The following is a 15,293-nucleotide window of genomic DNA, read 5'->3' as shown; positions in this document are numbered from 1 at the left end:
AGAAAGGGCAAAAATCTCATCAGCCGGTCTGACAAGCCTGCTCGTTGGAATGCTGATGATATTCATAAATACCCCAAACACTCATCCAGTTACATTTTTTCAGTGAAACACGGAAGGAATAAAACAATAAGAAAGGACAGAGAAGGAGCAGCAAAACAACAAACCTGATAAACCTCAAAGGCAGTTGAGTTCCCTATGGGTGGTTTGAATATTTCTTTTTGATTAAGCTGAAATGAGGGTTTTGTTCTGAGGAAACGCAGGATAGGAAGGCCCTGGGGGGGAAGCTGCTACTGGTGCTGTGCTTCTCTTAAAGCCTCCAGCCTAGTTCCAGACTCATCCAACCCAATCACCTCCTAAAGCATGAAATTTAACATCTGAAGCAAACATCATGAAGCTGGTGATAACAACTATTAAAAATTGTTGATGTTATTGTTATCATTAGAGATTTTAACTACACATTCGCTGGGATGATTAAATGACTTATTTTACAAACTTAGAACATGAAATAACACATTCATCTCAATGTTTACCACAGTCAGCCTTGCAGACCTGCTTCCCCTTTATCTAGGCCATTTCCACACGGGCTAATAACGTGCCGAGAGATCCATTAGAAAGCTGCTTACATTTCCCATGATGTTTTTCACTCCGCAGCAGGTTCAACAGAACCTTTTGAATGAGTCACAAGTTCAGCCAGAAGATAATAATTCAGCAGCCATTTAGTGCTGATGGCTGTTGATGTTTCAATTGTATTACAAAAGATCTGTACGATATAAACACGAACTCACAGACAGATACAGCAGCACTCCTTGCAGTATTTACAGAACTTGGTAAAATAGTACTTAAATGTCTGTTGAGAGAATGAATGTGTAACTTTTTTTGTTTCTCTTTATTTGTTTTTTAATGAGTTTATTTGTGTGGGCTGCTGAGGTGATTTAGATGTGGAGCTACCCTGGTATATTCACATTGTTGTTTTTAAAATGACTGTTGATTACTGTGCATTTTCCCCGATTAATTAACAAAAACTCTTTCATTTGATTTAACCACTGGAGCCTTTTCCTACATTCTGGAAAACATGTTAACAGCACAGAATAACCCTACTTCACCAAGGACATCTTGACTTTTCACAATAAGAAAAGCACAGGTGTAAAATGGATGATGGCTGAATTCCATTCAGCTACTTCAGTTTCAGGGTCTTGGTATTGTTCATGCTGGTTCACTGTGATGGCTAACTCGGACTCTTGAATCCAACAGAGCAATCGGTTGTATTATTTGTAGTTCTCCTGCAGGGCCAAGTCCAAACTCCCTGCACAATATGATGAGAGGGAGCACCCACTGAATGTGCCTTGTGTGTGATTGATTATTTACCCTCTCCCTCACTCTGTGGTCTGCGCCATGCTCTGGCCTCTCCACTCTCATCATCATGTATCACTCTGCCTCCTCCACACCCCCACGCCCCGGCCTTTCCTTCTCCCTCCTTCTCCTCTCCACTCTCAATCAGCACCCTTTGCCCCCCATCTCGTCTATCCGCTCCGTTCATTATGTTCACTCTACATGTGGTGCACTTTTCATCTCATTACACCTCGGAGAAAGCGAGTGGCCTCCTCTCCCTCGAGGCAGTGATGAATATATGAGTAAACTGTACATGCACACATATACCAGATGGCTACTCTTTACATTATCTGGATGCAGTATAAGCTCATTGTTTTTCTCTTTTTAATTAGTCCCTTTCACCTTTCTGAAGATTCATTTGAAAATATCAAAAACAATCATGAAAAGGTGTACATTTATGCTCAAAAATCTAGCAAGGTGTTGCTTTTAATGTCCTACATAGTGCTTTTCGGAGACTGAGCTACTAGGAAAGGCTTTTACATCCCTCTCTGCTTCAAGACTCCTCTTGTAAACTGTGTTTTGTGTAATATTTATCATAATGTTTCAGACTATAAAGTAGTCAGGCATTTTAATTATGAAGGCTCATAAATAATGGTTTAGACAGACACATGTTTTCACTGCCTAAAAATTTCTGTACGGCTATCACAATCAAATCTGAAAAACACAACAAACAAAACAAAAAAAACAAGGACCAAGCCCAGCTGCTTTTCACAGGTTTCTAAAATGATCTCTCCATGAAAATCTGTTCCTCCCCTTCTCACTGTTAGAATGAAACAAAGGTAAGCTGTGGCTGTAGAGAAAATGAAAAGCCCATATCAACTCATCTGAAGTGAAAGCGGCAACAGGAGGTCATACCGAGTGATTTCCTCCTTGAGAGCGGCGGGATCAGGAGGGTAGAACTTGACTCTCAGACACATGGTGAATGGAGGCTGAGCTGGAGGAAACAAACGCAAAAACATTCAAGAAATGGACAGAAATCCTTTCAATGTCACAGATCAAACACTCAACAGGAGATTGAAGGAGACAGCAGAACTGAGTCAGAAACATGCATATTCATTTATTTATTTATGAACGTCTGTCACCAGCCAAGAGCACTCTGAGCTTATTAGGGCAGCAACTAGTTGTTTGTCTTAATCAGTCCTATTCATTATGGGCTGCGGCTAACCACTAAGTGTGCATGAAATCATTTTTACACTAGTATAAGTGCAGAAGTGTTAACAGTAAAATATGCCCTGTGAGTATTGTGTTATTACACAGGATACTACATTACGAGACTAGTTTTACTGCTGCAGTTACAGTAATTGTTAGCAGCATTTAATGCTGTAGTTGATAAAGGTGGATCTAATCTATTATAAACATAAACTCAAAGTACTTACATTTCATTTGCTTTGCAATTGATTTTGTGAACTCCAACCAGTGCTGCATTAGAAAGAAAAACAGATAAATGCAGAGAATTAAATGTCTCAAAAACATCCTCTCGGAGTAGCACAGACATGAAGTCATTCAGCTGACACTTTCGGTATCAGCTGCCATGACGTTCAGCTGTTACTACTGCCACATATATTACACATGGTGTTACAACAGCACTGTTGGAGCAATATCCAATATGACAAAGTTGCATCAAATGTAAAGAATTTCCAGTTTTATTTTGAAAACATTAAAAGAATTGTCTGTTGAGACACAGTTAGAGCAGGAAGGATGATTCGACAGCAGGTGTCCATTTAACAGTGAGCTCCTGCCGGTGGTGACAGTTACACAGACTCTGTGTGTCTGCGGCGACATTCAGATTCATCATTCTTTCTGGGAAGCGCATTCTCGCTCCATCTTTCTCTCAGGTTGCCAACCCAACCCACCCACAGCAACAACCACCAAAATAGTCCTGAGTGACAGCATAGGAAACGCAGCATCAGCAGGACTTGGCTCTTGTCTGCAGGACTACAACATGATCTGTGAACATGTGAATACTTCATGAATCAAGCAGTGCCACGACATGCCTCACAGCAGAAGAGCCTGATGGCACAACCGTCAGGCTGAAAGGCGGCGTGAATAAGAGAAACTGAGGAACACAACATTTCACTCTGGCCCTCAGTCATATTTTCAGTCTTCTAAGTCGACTAAATCAAATCCGATTCATTTTTAAAGAATAGCCGTGCATGTGATTTTTATATGGACACAAAGCAACAAAGTCATGTGTGTAGGAAGTCATTCTGAGTTTACATTTAAAGACCTCACATGGACCTGTATGGCACTTGTGTACTATTGAAAGAATTTGATTTTTTGTCTCTGTTAAAAATAGACTTTACCCTAATTAAAAAATGATAAATCAAACAAATGCACATAAGCACACACACAAAGAACCCCTGTCATGCTCACACATACACTCATACGCACACACACTTACCCGCTGCTTGTCTGGATCCACATATCTGATGCCAAAATAGTCTTTCTCCAGCAAGTTGAGGTGGTGGCAGATGAGGTCAAACAGATACTGTCCCTTTGCATCCCGCTGTAATAGAAGAGAATAAAAACTATCATTCAGCAAGCATATTTGAACATGTGGCCAAGAAAAGATTTAATAAAAGAAAAGCCATTGTCCTGAGTTCAAACATGGGAAATAATTCCTGCTAGCAGAGCGGGCTTCAGATTTTTTTTTAAACCCTGCCAGACGTATCTCAAATTCATCCAATATTAATACACAGCCAGAGCCATCTGAAGTGTTTGGAATAAACCCTGTCCACAGCTAAAAGAGGAGCTCAAAGAAAGGATGGATTAAATATGCTGAGATCTCACCAGGGTTTTGCTCATACTCTGCATTCTGAACCTCGTGAGGAGGCTTCCCTTAGAGACACTTGTGTATATTGCAGCACAGAGAGAAGCCTGGGCATCCTCCACTGTGTCCAATACATATCCGATACCCTCCGAACATCCGAGCTCAAACCAGAAAATTTGGATCAGACCGGAGCAGATTTTCTTGTAGAGATCCAACAGTAGCACATAATACTCTTTGAAACGCTCCGCAGCATTCACTGTGTAGAAAACTAGAAACTCCTCTCAAAAGATGGCAAGACAGAAATAAATTAAGTTCTTCTCTTCAACACAATTTGATGATTTCTCGCTTGAAGAGTCTGATTTTTTGGGTATTTGTTGGGTATGCAGATATAATTAGAATCAAGTATATTAAGGGTGATGATTACAACTGGGTGCCTCATTTCAGCGAACCGGATAGAGTAATAAGTGACAGTTCTTCGACTAATCCAACGCTGCGGAGGTGCCACACAGTGCAAATCACAGTCAGTCACTGTGAGGAGCTAGAATCAAGACAAGGGCGTTAAGGACTGTTGAGAAAACATCAGCGCTCAAACTGAACCATATCTGAAAAACCCCAATATGGAAAGCTTTTGATGAAATAAGTAAAACTCTGCTGTCTATGACATTTTTGCATCTTTACTTCTGCAGCATTAAGGCATTGCATCAGCACATTTTTAGTCAATGTGATGAGGTTACACAGCGGGAGTGATTAATGGATATGACCTCATGGTCTCATGCACTGATGGTCTAGTTTTGCTCTCCTTTGTTCCAGAAAATAAGCAAACCCTAAACCTAAGGCCAAACATTAAATCTAGGGCCACTCCATTGCCGTTACCCTCCATCCCGGCGATGTCATGCCCACGTGCCACATCACAGACTCAATGTCTCAATGACACGACTCTGCAGTTCCCTTCAGCTCTATGAAATATTTTAGCATCTTTAAGCTCATCACTTTGATCTTCTGTCCAACTTCACTGTCTTGATTCACTCTCATTTACCTCGTATCCACCTGCACCAGGCAGCTGTTATCAGCTAACAGGTGATTTTAAAACAATACAGAGTCCTATCCATGTCCATATCTCACTCACATGTTAGCTGCAGTTAGGCTTGAGTGTCAGCTCTCATTATTACTCCTGAAGAGGTCAGCTAAGGTCAAGGTTGGACAGCCAGAGACGGCTGTCTCACTCCTTCTTCCACTCTCTCTCTCTCTGCTTGTTCACCCCGTGACGGCAAGTATTAGTGTCACTGGCAGAACTCTCCTCCATGTCATTACTCAGGCTGCAGATAACAGGCACTTCATTAGGTAAAAGGCCTGTCGATGCTGGGCTTTGTCCCTTAACCACTGTGACTGAATGCTGATAGGAGCTCTGCTACTGCAGGTAACTGACCTTTCTGTAGCGAGACCGAGGGGCTTCATGGGTGCTCACCGCTGTCACTTTGAGATTATTCCCTTGCTGTAACATCACTAACCAATCTGACGTGCCTGCTAACTTAATGGCCTCACAAAATGAGGAAGAGAGGAGCTTTGGGGTGTGCTCGGACACATAACCACATGTAGGTACATTTTCCAACGATAACAGACAAATGAATACACACAAATTAAATTCAACCAGCTACAGTGATCTGATTTCTTAAACTTTTTTTTTTTTTTTTTTTAAATGTAAACATGTTTCCTCCTGTGGTTTTGTCTCTGGGCTATAAGGACCCATAGGGAGCGAGAAAGCTGACCGCAAACAATGACAAAAAAAGATCTGTATGGAGAGGACATCTGCTCCTTTGTTACAAGGCAAGAGCAAGTTTGTTAGTATTCAAGAGCGCTCCCTCCCTCTCACCCCTTTCTTGCTCCCTGGTGCCCCCTACCTCTGTCTTTGCCCCACGCAGAGCACATCTGCATTATCCCCCAGCTGCCTTCTCTAGTTACAAGATTGAGGTGTTTGGAGGAGAGAAAGGATGTCCTGAAATTTCTAATTAAATCTAACAAACCTTCTCCTCGCCTATATTGGCATCTCACCTTAGCCCAGCAGGAGCTTCGGCAGATTTACAAAAGGTTTTTATTGGTTTGGAAGTGTTTTAAATCAACCAGGTGACCAGGTGTGACCCTGTTTACAACATCCAAACCTGCTGTGTTGTATTTGTGGAATAAATAGGCGCACCTTCTGTCACCTCCCTCTGATATTAAAAAAAAAAAAAAATAGTTAATAAATAAACTGTGAGAAAAGAATAGGATAAATTGAGAGAATCCAAATCTATCAACAAGCTTGTAACGGGGTTTGTTTACTAGGAAATCGCCTGTGGCCAAATGTCCCTGTTACACAGACAAATTTAGAAATAATAATTCTCAAACAGCATCACTGAATGATTTCTCACAACAGTTCTGCTTGAAAAGAACTCTTCTAAAACCAAATATAAAACACATTTTATATTCTAGCTTGTTTTTATCTATATGATCATTAATGTCATATTGTCTTATTTGAACACTTTTAGTCTCTACAAGAAGATGTAACTGGTGTAAATGGCCTAATGTAACACTAAGTTTTGCAAAAACATTTAAGGTTGTTTGTCATTTGGCATTTTTATCATGTATGCTTGAAATAGTTTGCGGTCAGTTGATTAAGTCTAAATATTGTGATAAATGGTTGAACGGCTCTACATGAATTAATTCAGTCACACACTGGGTTTCATGGTGGGCTGCCAACAACCACGCGTGCTTGCATCTCTCACAGGCCTCCTGACACAATCTGATGGGCATCTCAGAAGGACACAGAATAATAATTAAAAAGATCTCTGTGACGCACCTGTAACTGAAAACAACACAGTGGTTCTCCTCCTTTTCTGAACAGCCCCCAGTGCACAATGGACACTTTCCTTTCAGATTAATCATTGAAATGGTCTCCACGTCAATGCAGGAGCACAGAGCATGAATAAAAGATTGTATCACTTTATAGTGGGAGGAGTGGGAACATGATGCCATTGACTGTGTGTGTGTGTGCGTGTGTGCGTGTGTGTGTGTGTGTGTGTGTGAGCAGTGTATGGTTAAAGGTACCTGGAACCCTGAGGTGATTTCTGTGGTTTTGTAAGCAGATTACTTTCTTTTGTCCCAGGAGGCTGACTGATTGCACTGGTTCATGTGTCAGAGCAATTTCGTCTTTTGACCGAGCTGCATGGAGTTCAAGTCATGACCCTGCCACTTCAGCTGGGACCGGGAGCACACAAAGGCCGACCTGCAGCCATTTACAGTTGCCACTTTGCATCACAATAATCAAATCCGTTTCTTTTCTGTTTCGTAAAATTACGTGTGTTATGGTTTCATCGAGTTACTATCTAAGGTTTCAGTTGTGAATGTACAGTTTTACAACAGTGGGTATTTTGGTCATTAATATGCCATTTTAAGCCAATTATCACAGGCCGTTGCAGTTTTAGAGCAAAGATGCCCAACAGTGATTTCAAGCATGTATGCGCAAAAGCATCAAAATGACTGATGTCACTTCATAGCATTAGTTTGAAGCTGATGAATCTGCTGAGTTCAATAAAGAAAGTGCTACCTGGATGTTACAATCATGACACTCAAAGCAGCTACTCCTGATGCACAAGTAGGCGACTGTCCACAAGAGAGGAAATCGATTAACTTGAACTGGCTTTGTTAAAGTATCATATTAATGTGGCTAAATGATTAAAACCAAACCAGCCCATACTGACACGCACACACACACACACACACCGGTTGAATTCTCTTCAGAAAACTAATGCCAAGATGAAATTGCTGTTGTAAGAACACTTCTGCAAAATCAGCTGTAAAAAGAAGACAGCTATGAACTACATTTATGGGGTTAATTCTGAAACAGTCAACACATTATCGCAAATGCACTTCTCAAGATAACAACAGTGGCTAATGGGGTGAAAACAAGAAAGCCTCAAGAAAGAAATAAGCTGAAACGTTCTGTGTTCTTAAAATAAAACCCCTGTAAAACTTTCTCTCCCATTGAGCCACAGTCAGCCAGCAATTATCACACTCATTAGCTGAGGAAGACAGGAGCAGATAAGGACAGCATATGATTTCTGAGAAGAAATAACTTAATCAGCGACAGCAGCCTCACAGGGACCCACTCCTCCAGAGGAATATATCATATGTTACTATTAATGCACCTTGATAGATATCTAAAAGGACCAGATTCTTCCTAAAATGCAGTAGAACAAAATGGCTTATCTCCCGAAGGTGTGGAACCAATTGATCAGCATATGGTCGGATATTTGCCATCATTGTAGCCGCTCAAAGGCAGCTCTAAACATATACACAACCCTGGGCGGTTGGAGGAGACACAGGACATGTAATAGATAGTGACAGAGTATCTCAAGAGTGATTACAATGCTTCACTAAGACTATTCTAAATCATCACTCATGAAATACAGATGCTAAAGTGACACGACAATATTGACAGAGACATCACAATGTCAAGAGGGATGCCTCGCGGCCTAAAGTGTAAAGACAAATATATAAATACATACGAGCATGTCTACGCAGAATACACGTTTTGTAGATTTCACATTTCATTCATATAAGGAAGGGAGTGGTTTAAAGGCATACGCGGATATAATGTGATGCAGCTATAAAGAGACTTTATAAGACGATGCTGTCACAAGAGAAACAGTTTGAAGCACAATCTTACCAGGGGAAAAGTGGGCCATCAAAACATGATGGGAATGTGCGAGGATTTGCCCCAGAAATGTAAGGAATCAAGAGAATAACTACAGCAACAGAGAGCTGTGGATCCAGCGATATGGATAATTGCTTTTAAAGCTTCTCAGCTGCTGATAGTTTGAATGGGTGAAATGTGAGTTGGCATTTATGATTAAAAGACGAATTCATGAGAGAGGAATGTTCTATTCAGCTAAATGTCAAGGCATCTCAACAAGACTGTCCAAAAATGATTCATAATTGATATGTTTAGCTGTAACCCCGCTTGACACCGTTGGCGAGGCATCATCAGCATTATGACCAATGTTATTGTACTTTGACACAAATAGAAGCAGAGAAGAATTGATTCAGAGATCTGCAGAACGAGGCCAACTTTTATCTTCTAGTGAGGTTCTACACACTACACACTGGAGACAGTAACATTTTGGGAGTGAGGTCCATTAGCTACCTTATCCAGTGTGTGATAAGAGGATTGGAACGACAATAATCCTATGTGAGTTTGGTGGTTGGCTTTGTCTGCTAATGCTTTAGGATATTGCATGATAAGTAATTATAGAAAAAAAAAAAAGAGAAAAATAGACGAATTAAAAGTGGTAATTAAAGACATGTAAGAAAATACTGCAAAACGCATGCTGTTCAACAGGATGTGTTACGTTAATCAAAGCAGCAGTTACCTCTTTGTCTCATTAATGCCTATTTGAAACTATTTTTGAACAGCTTAGATCTGTCCCACTGCTCTGCGTCTACTGATACAAATAATGACTGTAACAAAATTGAATGAATTGCTTGTGTTAGACTAGCAAATTCAAATACATTTTGGGGTTTAAAACAGGTTTCTAATGGATATGCATTTTCCATGTGAGCTAAACAATCTGTCTTAAACAGAAGCTAACCTAACCTAACTAATGTCATCTTATGTATCTACTGCCAAGCCAGTGGCTAGTGAGGATCCACTTCGGCCTGCTAGCATGTATACATGCTCACAAAGCCCAATGCTGATGCTAAACAGGTATAACATTTACCACAACCATTGTTTTTTGTTGGCACACTGACATTTGGTGATTAGAAAACACAAAGTGCAGGCTGGTGGGTAGCTGGTGATTAGCTTTGCATAAACCCAAATAAATTTGACCTCCGGGAAAGTCAAGGCATCAACAAAGTAATTACAATTCAAGAGGGGGGCATGAACCACATTTGTTTAGCTGTTTCAGTCTAAAGTGGTGAATTGAACAGCATTGTGAACCACAGAGCCATGCTGCTAGTGAGGCTAAAAAGGCATACAGAAAAGTTTTTATTCGCTAATCTCTCTCATTTGCAAAACAAATGTGTCACTTAACTTTTGTGTCTCTCTGATGTAGATGTAGTATTTGAAATATGTCTTGGAAGTTGCATGCAGTTGAATATAGGTTTCAGGTTTCAGTCTTCACTGGAGTTCACACAGATTTTGGAAGAAAACTGGTGGAGGAGAGGAGTGGCAGCTTTTGCTTGAACAAACTCAGTGTCATCTCTCTGAAGCAAATAGCATTCTGTGTCATTCATAAATCGCCAGTGCAAAACGCTACAGACAGGATGAACCTTCAGCCCCTGAAAAAAGGCTCTGATGGAGAGTTGTCTGTGACGTGTGCCTAAATGATTCTGCACCTTCCCGCAGGCACAAGGAAATGAATATGTTACCCAAAGATGATTTCTGAGTGATTACTCCTTCAGCCCACTAGTGATGGATTTCACTGCCAGCCTGGCTCCAATAGCTTTTCTGTCACATCTCTCAGCTGCACGTACAGTTGATCATTGTGGGTACAATTATTTCAAGATATATCCACTGCAGACCACCGTGCAGAGCTAGGTTTTAAATAATCAAAGCAAGCATCTCACAAAAAATCACCCATTCATTGGATTGGTCTTCATTGGCCAACTACTTTAAATACTTTTTTTTTTGACTAGCCGCATCTCTTATTACTATATGTATGTTTTTGAACTTGGAGTTGTTCCCCCTTTGTACAACAGTAAAATTTTCTCATTAGAAAGTGTGACAAATACCCCCAAAACAGAATGAGCAGCACAACTGGTGTCATGCTTGGGATTAGCATATAAACAATGCTTCATTTCTTGGCATTTGCACAGCTCTGGTGGTGATGCGCCAGTTCAGTCTCCCCCAGCATAGTGAGAGGCTGTCAGGCAGTGACTCAGTGTCGTTAATTCAGACTGTATCAGCCCCTCAGACCTGACATTTATTCTCGTGAACTGTTAATCTCGACTTGAAACAAGGACTGGGCAGTTTTACACCATACACCAGTGTTATCAGAACTACATCTAGGTTTAGCCCACAGGCATGATGCGACATGCACATTTGAGTTGCTGGCAAAGACTCATTCACACATTGACTAATGTCTGTTGTTTATCAATAGCCATAAGCAATAGATTAGGTTTCTTGGCAGGAGCAGCTGTTAATGCGTCTGAGCCTTTAGTATTTTTTTTTCAGGCATTTAAGAACATCAGACCTTTACAGAGACTATTCCCAAGCAGGTTATTTGTGAGAATGTTACTGTTAAAAGCTGCACTACGTGGTCTACTAATTGGACTCAGGATATAACTTCAACAGTGTGTCTCAGCTGTGTGCTTTTCTTTAAACAATGAGGCAACGAGCTCACCAAGCTCGAGCTTTATCCTCTTTGCCAAAGCTAACCCCCTGTCAGGAAAAGGCAGCTGGAGCTTACCAGGCAGTCTTCACCACTGGCTCTTTCTCTCCAGCCTGCCATCTCTAAAATATACGTGGACACCCATCGAGCCTCACTGTTCCACTACCACAACACCCTCTGTTTGGCATGATTATCAGTGACCCTGTGCTGATCATGCGAAACCCCTTTCTTTGAGGGCGCACACTCGCTGGTTTCATCTCAAGATCCCCTCCTGACTGTACACTGATGAACTCTGATTGCCTTCCTGTGTCTGAGCGTTTAACCTGCACTTTACTTTCAAATGACACTTTCAGTTCTTCTCCTTAGTCGTTATCGCACTTAACAGTTTGCCTGTAAAGCGGGCCTTTTTGCTGATACTTAAAGAATCTGTTGGCACAAACAAAACAGCTGGTTAAAGCATTGTGTGTCTCCTTCAATAAACTGCTGTCGTCAGATCTTTAATGAAAAGCAAGACTGCACAAGATAGAGGGCAGAAAGAAAAAGGCTTTCTGTGAAGACGAGAATTCACTCAGACACAGTTATCTTTTTACTGTCAAACTGTAATTTCCCCTCTGAATTCTTGCCTTTTCTATTATCATTGAAGAGGGATATTTCCCAGCCGAAACCTCTCCTATTTTTGTCAAGTGGGCTGATTGAATGTGAAGTCACAGGAGACAACTTCAGTTGGGAAAGGCTCTTTGCCATCTTGGTTAATTTCAATAGAATTGTAGCTATATGGCAAAAATACTGCATCTTGGATTGGATCAGGATAGCAAGTTACCATTATTTCCAGCTGTTTGTACACCTTTCCTAAAAATACGGAATAATAACATTGTGTTGTGTGTTTTGTTTGGATACCTGTGAACAGTTTTGCATTTCAGAATTATTTGAGTTGCAGTGAAGAAGCAGCCCTGGGGCTCCATCTATGGAGATTCTTATTCCTGAGATTCACTCCTCCTCTGTCACATTACGTTAGTCCAATGTGAGGCTACCTTGTCCAAAACAGTCAACTCATCTGAGAGCCTAAAACCAGTGTTGACCAGAGAGGTGATGACAGACACATCACCTAGTCAGGGGTGCTAGATAAATAGCTTCAGAAGATCATAATAGAGTTAAGTCTTGTTTCAGTGCAGGTGTGTGAGTGTAAATAAGAGTGAAATTATGACGCCGAAATTCCACAGGAGATCCTCTGTAATGGAGCATTTTCTTGTGAGAATGAGCTTTGGTGCTATTGCTTCTATTGTTTGCCCAGGAAGGATCCAAAAGCCTGACTGAAACCTGCAGATGTAGGCTCTGCTTTCTTGTTGCCCTCAGTGTCTCTGGTATATCTGCAGATCACAGATACAATGAAAACAGTCTCTTTGGTCAGTGCATGGTGAGAGCCTCTTTCCCTTTTGCATAATTAAAAGCTTTTGAACACCTCTGACTAATTTATTAACTCAGTAAAGGCCTGCTTGGGTTGTGGAGTGGAATTTAAATCTTTTTATATCTTGGCAAATGAATGACCCTCTAACATAAAAGCTTGAGTAGACGGGTTCTCACATTTTCCCACTTTCCATAAGCAAAACATGCACAAACAGCACACTGATAAAACTGTGCAACAGACTGACAGATGGCTTTAGAAACCCATGTGTATGATAATATTCCCTGCTTCCTCAATAGCGCACAGAGGATTATTTGCAAGGCAATGTAAGTAAAGTGCGCATTTGCCAGCAAGGCACAGTGATAGGATTGCTGCTGTAAAGTCAAAAGGGACACATCAAAGTGAGCAAGCGCAGGCAAGGGCAGCAGAATCCTTTTGAGTGAATTCAAGCTTTTCTGTGTTGAGTGGGCGGAAGCTTTATTTTTCTGGCTCTGCTGATGAAGCCACTTCCAGACGGAAGTCACTGTCAGTCAACAAGAACCAACTTCTCAGATATCAAAGCAACGATAGCATTCAATATCATAAAAAATAAAGAAAATATCAATTTAATGTTATTACTTTTACTGTTGAGATGTTTTCTTTACTCTGGTTACATTTTTACTGGTTTATAATGTAAATAGAGTGCATAATAGGGGCGGACGAGATGGATAAACGCCTCTATCATGGTATATGTAATTTCATACCTCGATATTGTTAGATATTATGATATAATTATGTTGAAAAGTCATCTGAGAAACTGTTCATAGAAAAATTAGCTGGACGAGATGGTCTGTTTTGGATAATCCACATAATTAAATACCAGATTAACTACAGTATCATATCATCACACTGATTCAAAAATCATATAAAATTGATTGATAACACTGCCCACAATTGTCTAATACACCGACTGATCTTAAAGGGATAGCAACCATAGTATGACAAAATCTGTGATAAATCTGTACTCTCTAAACTGTACATAATATAAGCTACGTCGTTGGATAAAGACAAACTGCTTGATAGGTGGACACAATCGATATAAGCGCAACGAGCGAGTTTCAACATCAGTTAAAACTCGATTTGACCTGCGCTCACCACTGGGTTCAGCGTGCAGCACTGCACAAGCTCACTGTGCTGCACACCTGCATTGCCCAACACAGCAAAAAGCCATCGTGGTGCAATGCAAGCCACTGATAATAAAGGGTTTTTTAGAGCACTGTGGTGCAGTTGTTGCACAATGTCTTAAGTGTGCCTTTAGTGCTTATGACAACCTCCCACATATTTTGTAGCTGCGTCTGACTCCAGCATGCCATAACCTGACTAGCAGCAATCTGGTGAAAATAACATTCTGAAATCTTAATTAAGATATGTGTAAAGCAATTTGGACATGTCACAAATATATTTTTTATGTAGAAGTTACATTTCAACAACATAAAACTGATTTACAGATATCTTTAATTCAATTATAGATATCCGTGATTCCCTTTTCATTAGTAAGGATAACAATTACAGATATCTACAATTGAATTTCGACATGTTTGAAAAGGATTGCAACTAGTACAAATGTAATTTCCCATTTCAGATATCAATGATTGCATTTCAACATGTCCAACATATCAACAGAAAAATTCACATTATTTAAGTACCATAAAGCCATTGGTCGGCTTTTAAAAAGCGTGTGTCTGCCTCATAAATATTCAACAAATGCTTTGTTAAAACAAAGTCAAACATGGCAGTGCAAGTGATTATGAAAGTCTAAAGGAAGAATATAGACAACAAAAACAAGGTGTGTGCAATCAGAGGGAACTATGCGCCACTGATGCCTCAATTGTCAAATTACCATATTCATTTTGGATGTGCGTACTTCATTAAAGATATCTGCAATGGCATTTGGACTATTGAAAATTCCTGTTGTGAAATCTAAAATTCGAGTCTTACTGGTTCTAATTGTCAAATCATAACTCAATATCTCAAAAAGTGTTATTCGTACAAATATAATTGTCAGTGGTTACAATTGTATCTGAAATGAGTTGTTGACATCAATAATTAATATTTGGACTAGTGAGAAATGTATTTGTAGATAACTTTAATTAGAATTTCTACTAATCAAAATTACATTATGGTTATGCTGGCTTGGAATTTTGACTAGACAAAAAGCAATTGTAGGTATCTACAATTGTTATTACCGCTACTGATTAAATAAATTAAAAGAATTTAGTATGTATGAATATGAGTGTACTATTGTACTATGTTTAACCCTCTGAAGTAAACCACTGTTCCTACAAAATGTAACAACGGCTACCATGGTTGGTTGTCTCCTTGACAG

The 15,293-nt window shown here is 40.2% G+C and overlaps 1 protein-coding gene across 1 annotated transcript in view; it reads right to left on the bottom strand.

The window, feature by feature from the left end:
• The window catches only part of LOC139201510 (FERM domain-containing protein 5), a 54,177-nt gene that overhangs the window by 9,388 nt on the left and 29,496 nt on the right, over positions 1-15,293 (bottom strand). The window contains exons 2-4 of the mRNA XM_070830841.1: positions 3,791-3,895; positions 2,766-2,808; positions 2,245-2,323 (exon numbers count right to left, since the gene is read on the bottom strand). Coding sequence (XP_070686942.1) covers positions 2,245-2,323; positions 2,766-2,808; positions 3,791-3,895 — 227 coding nt within the window. The remainder of the gene's footprint in view (positions 1-2,244; positions 2,324-2,765; positions 2,809-3,790; positions 3,896-15,293) is intronic.

Source organism: Pempheris klunzingeri, chromosome 5 (genome assembly GCF_042242105.1).
Source record: "Pempheris klunzingeri isolate RE-2024b chromosome 5, fPemKlu1.hap1, whole genome shotgun sequence".
Taxonomy (NCBI): Eukaryota; Metazoa; Chordata; class Actinopteri; order Acropomatiformes; family Pempheridae; genus Pempheris; species Pempheris klunzingeri.
The sequence above is the reverse complement of the archived record's forward strand: the minus strand, read 5'-3'. Positions and strand labels throughout refer to the sequence as shown.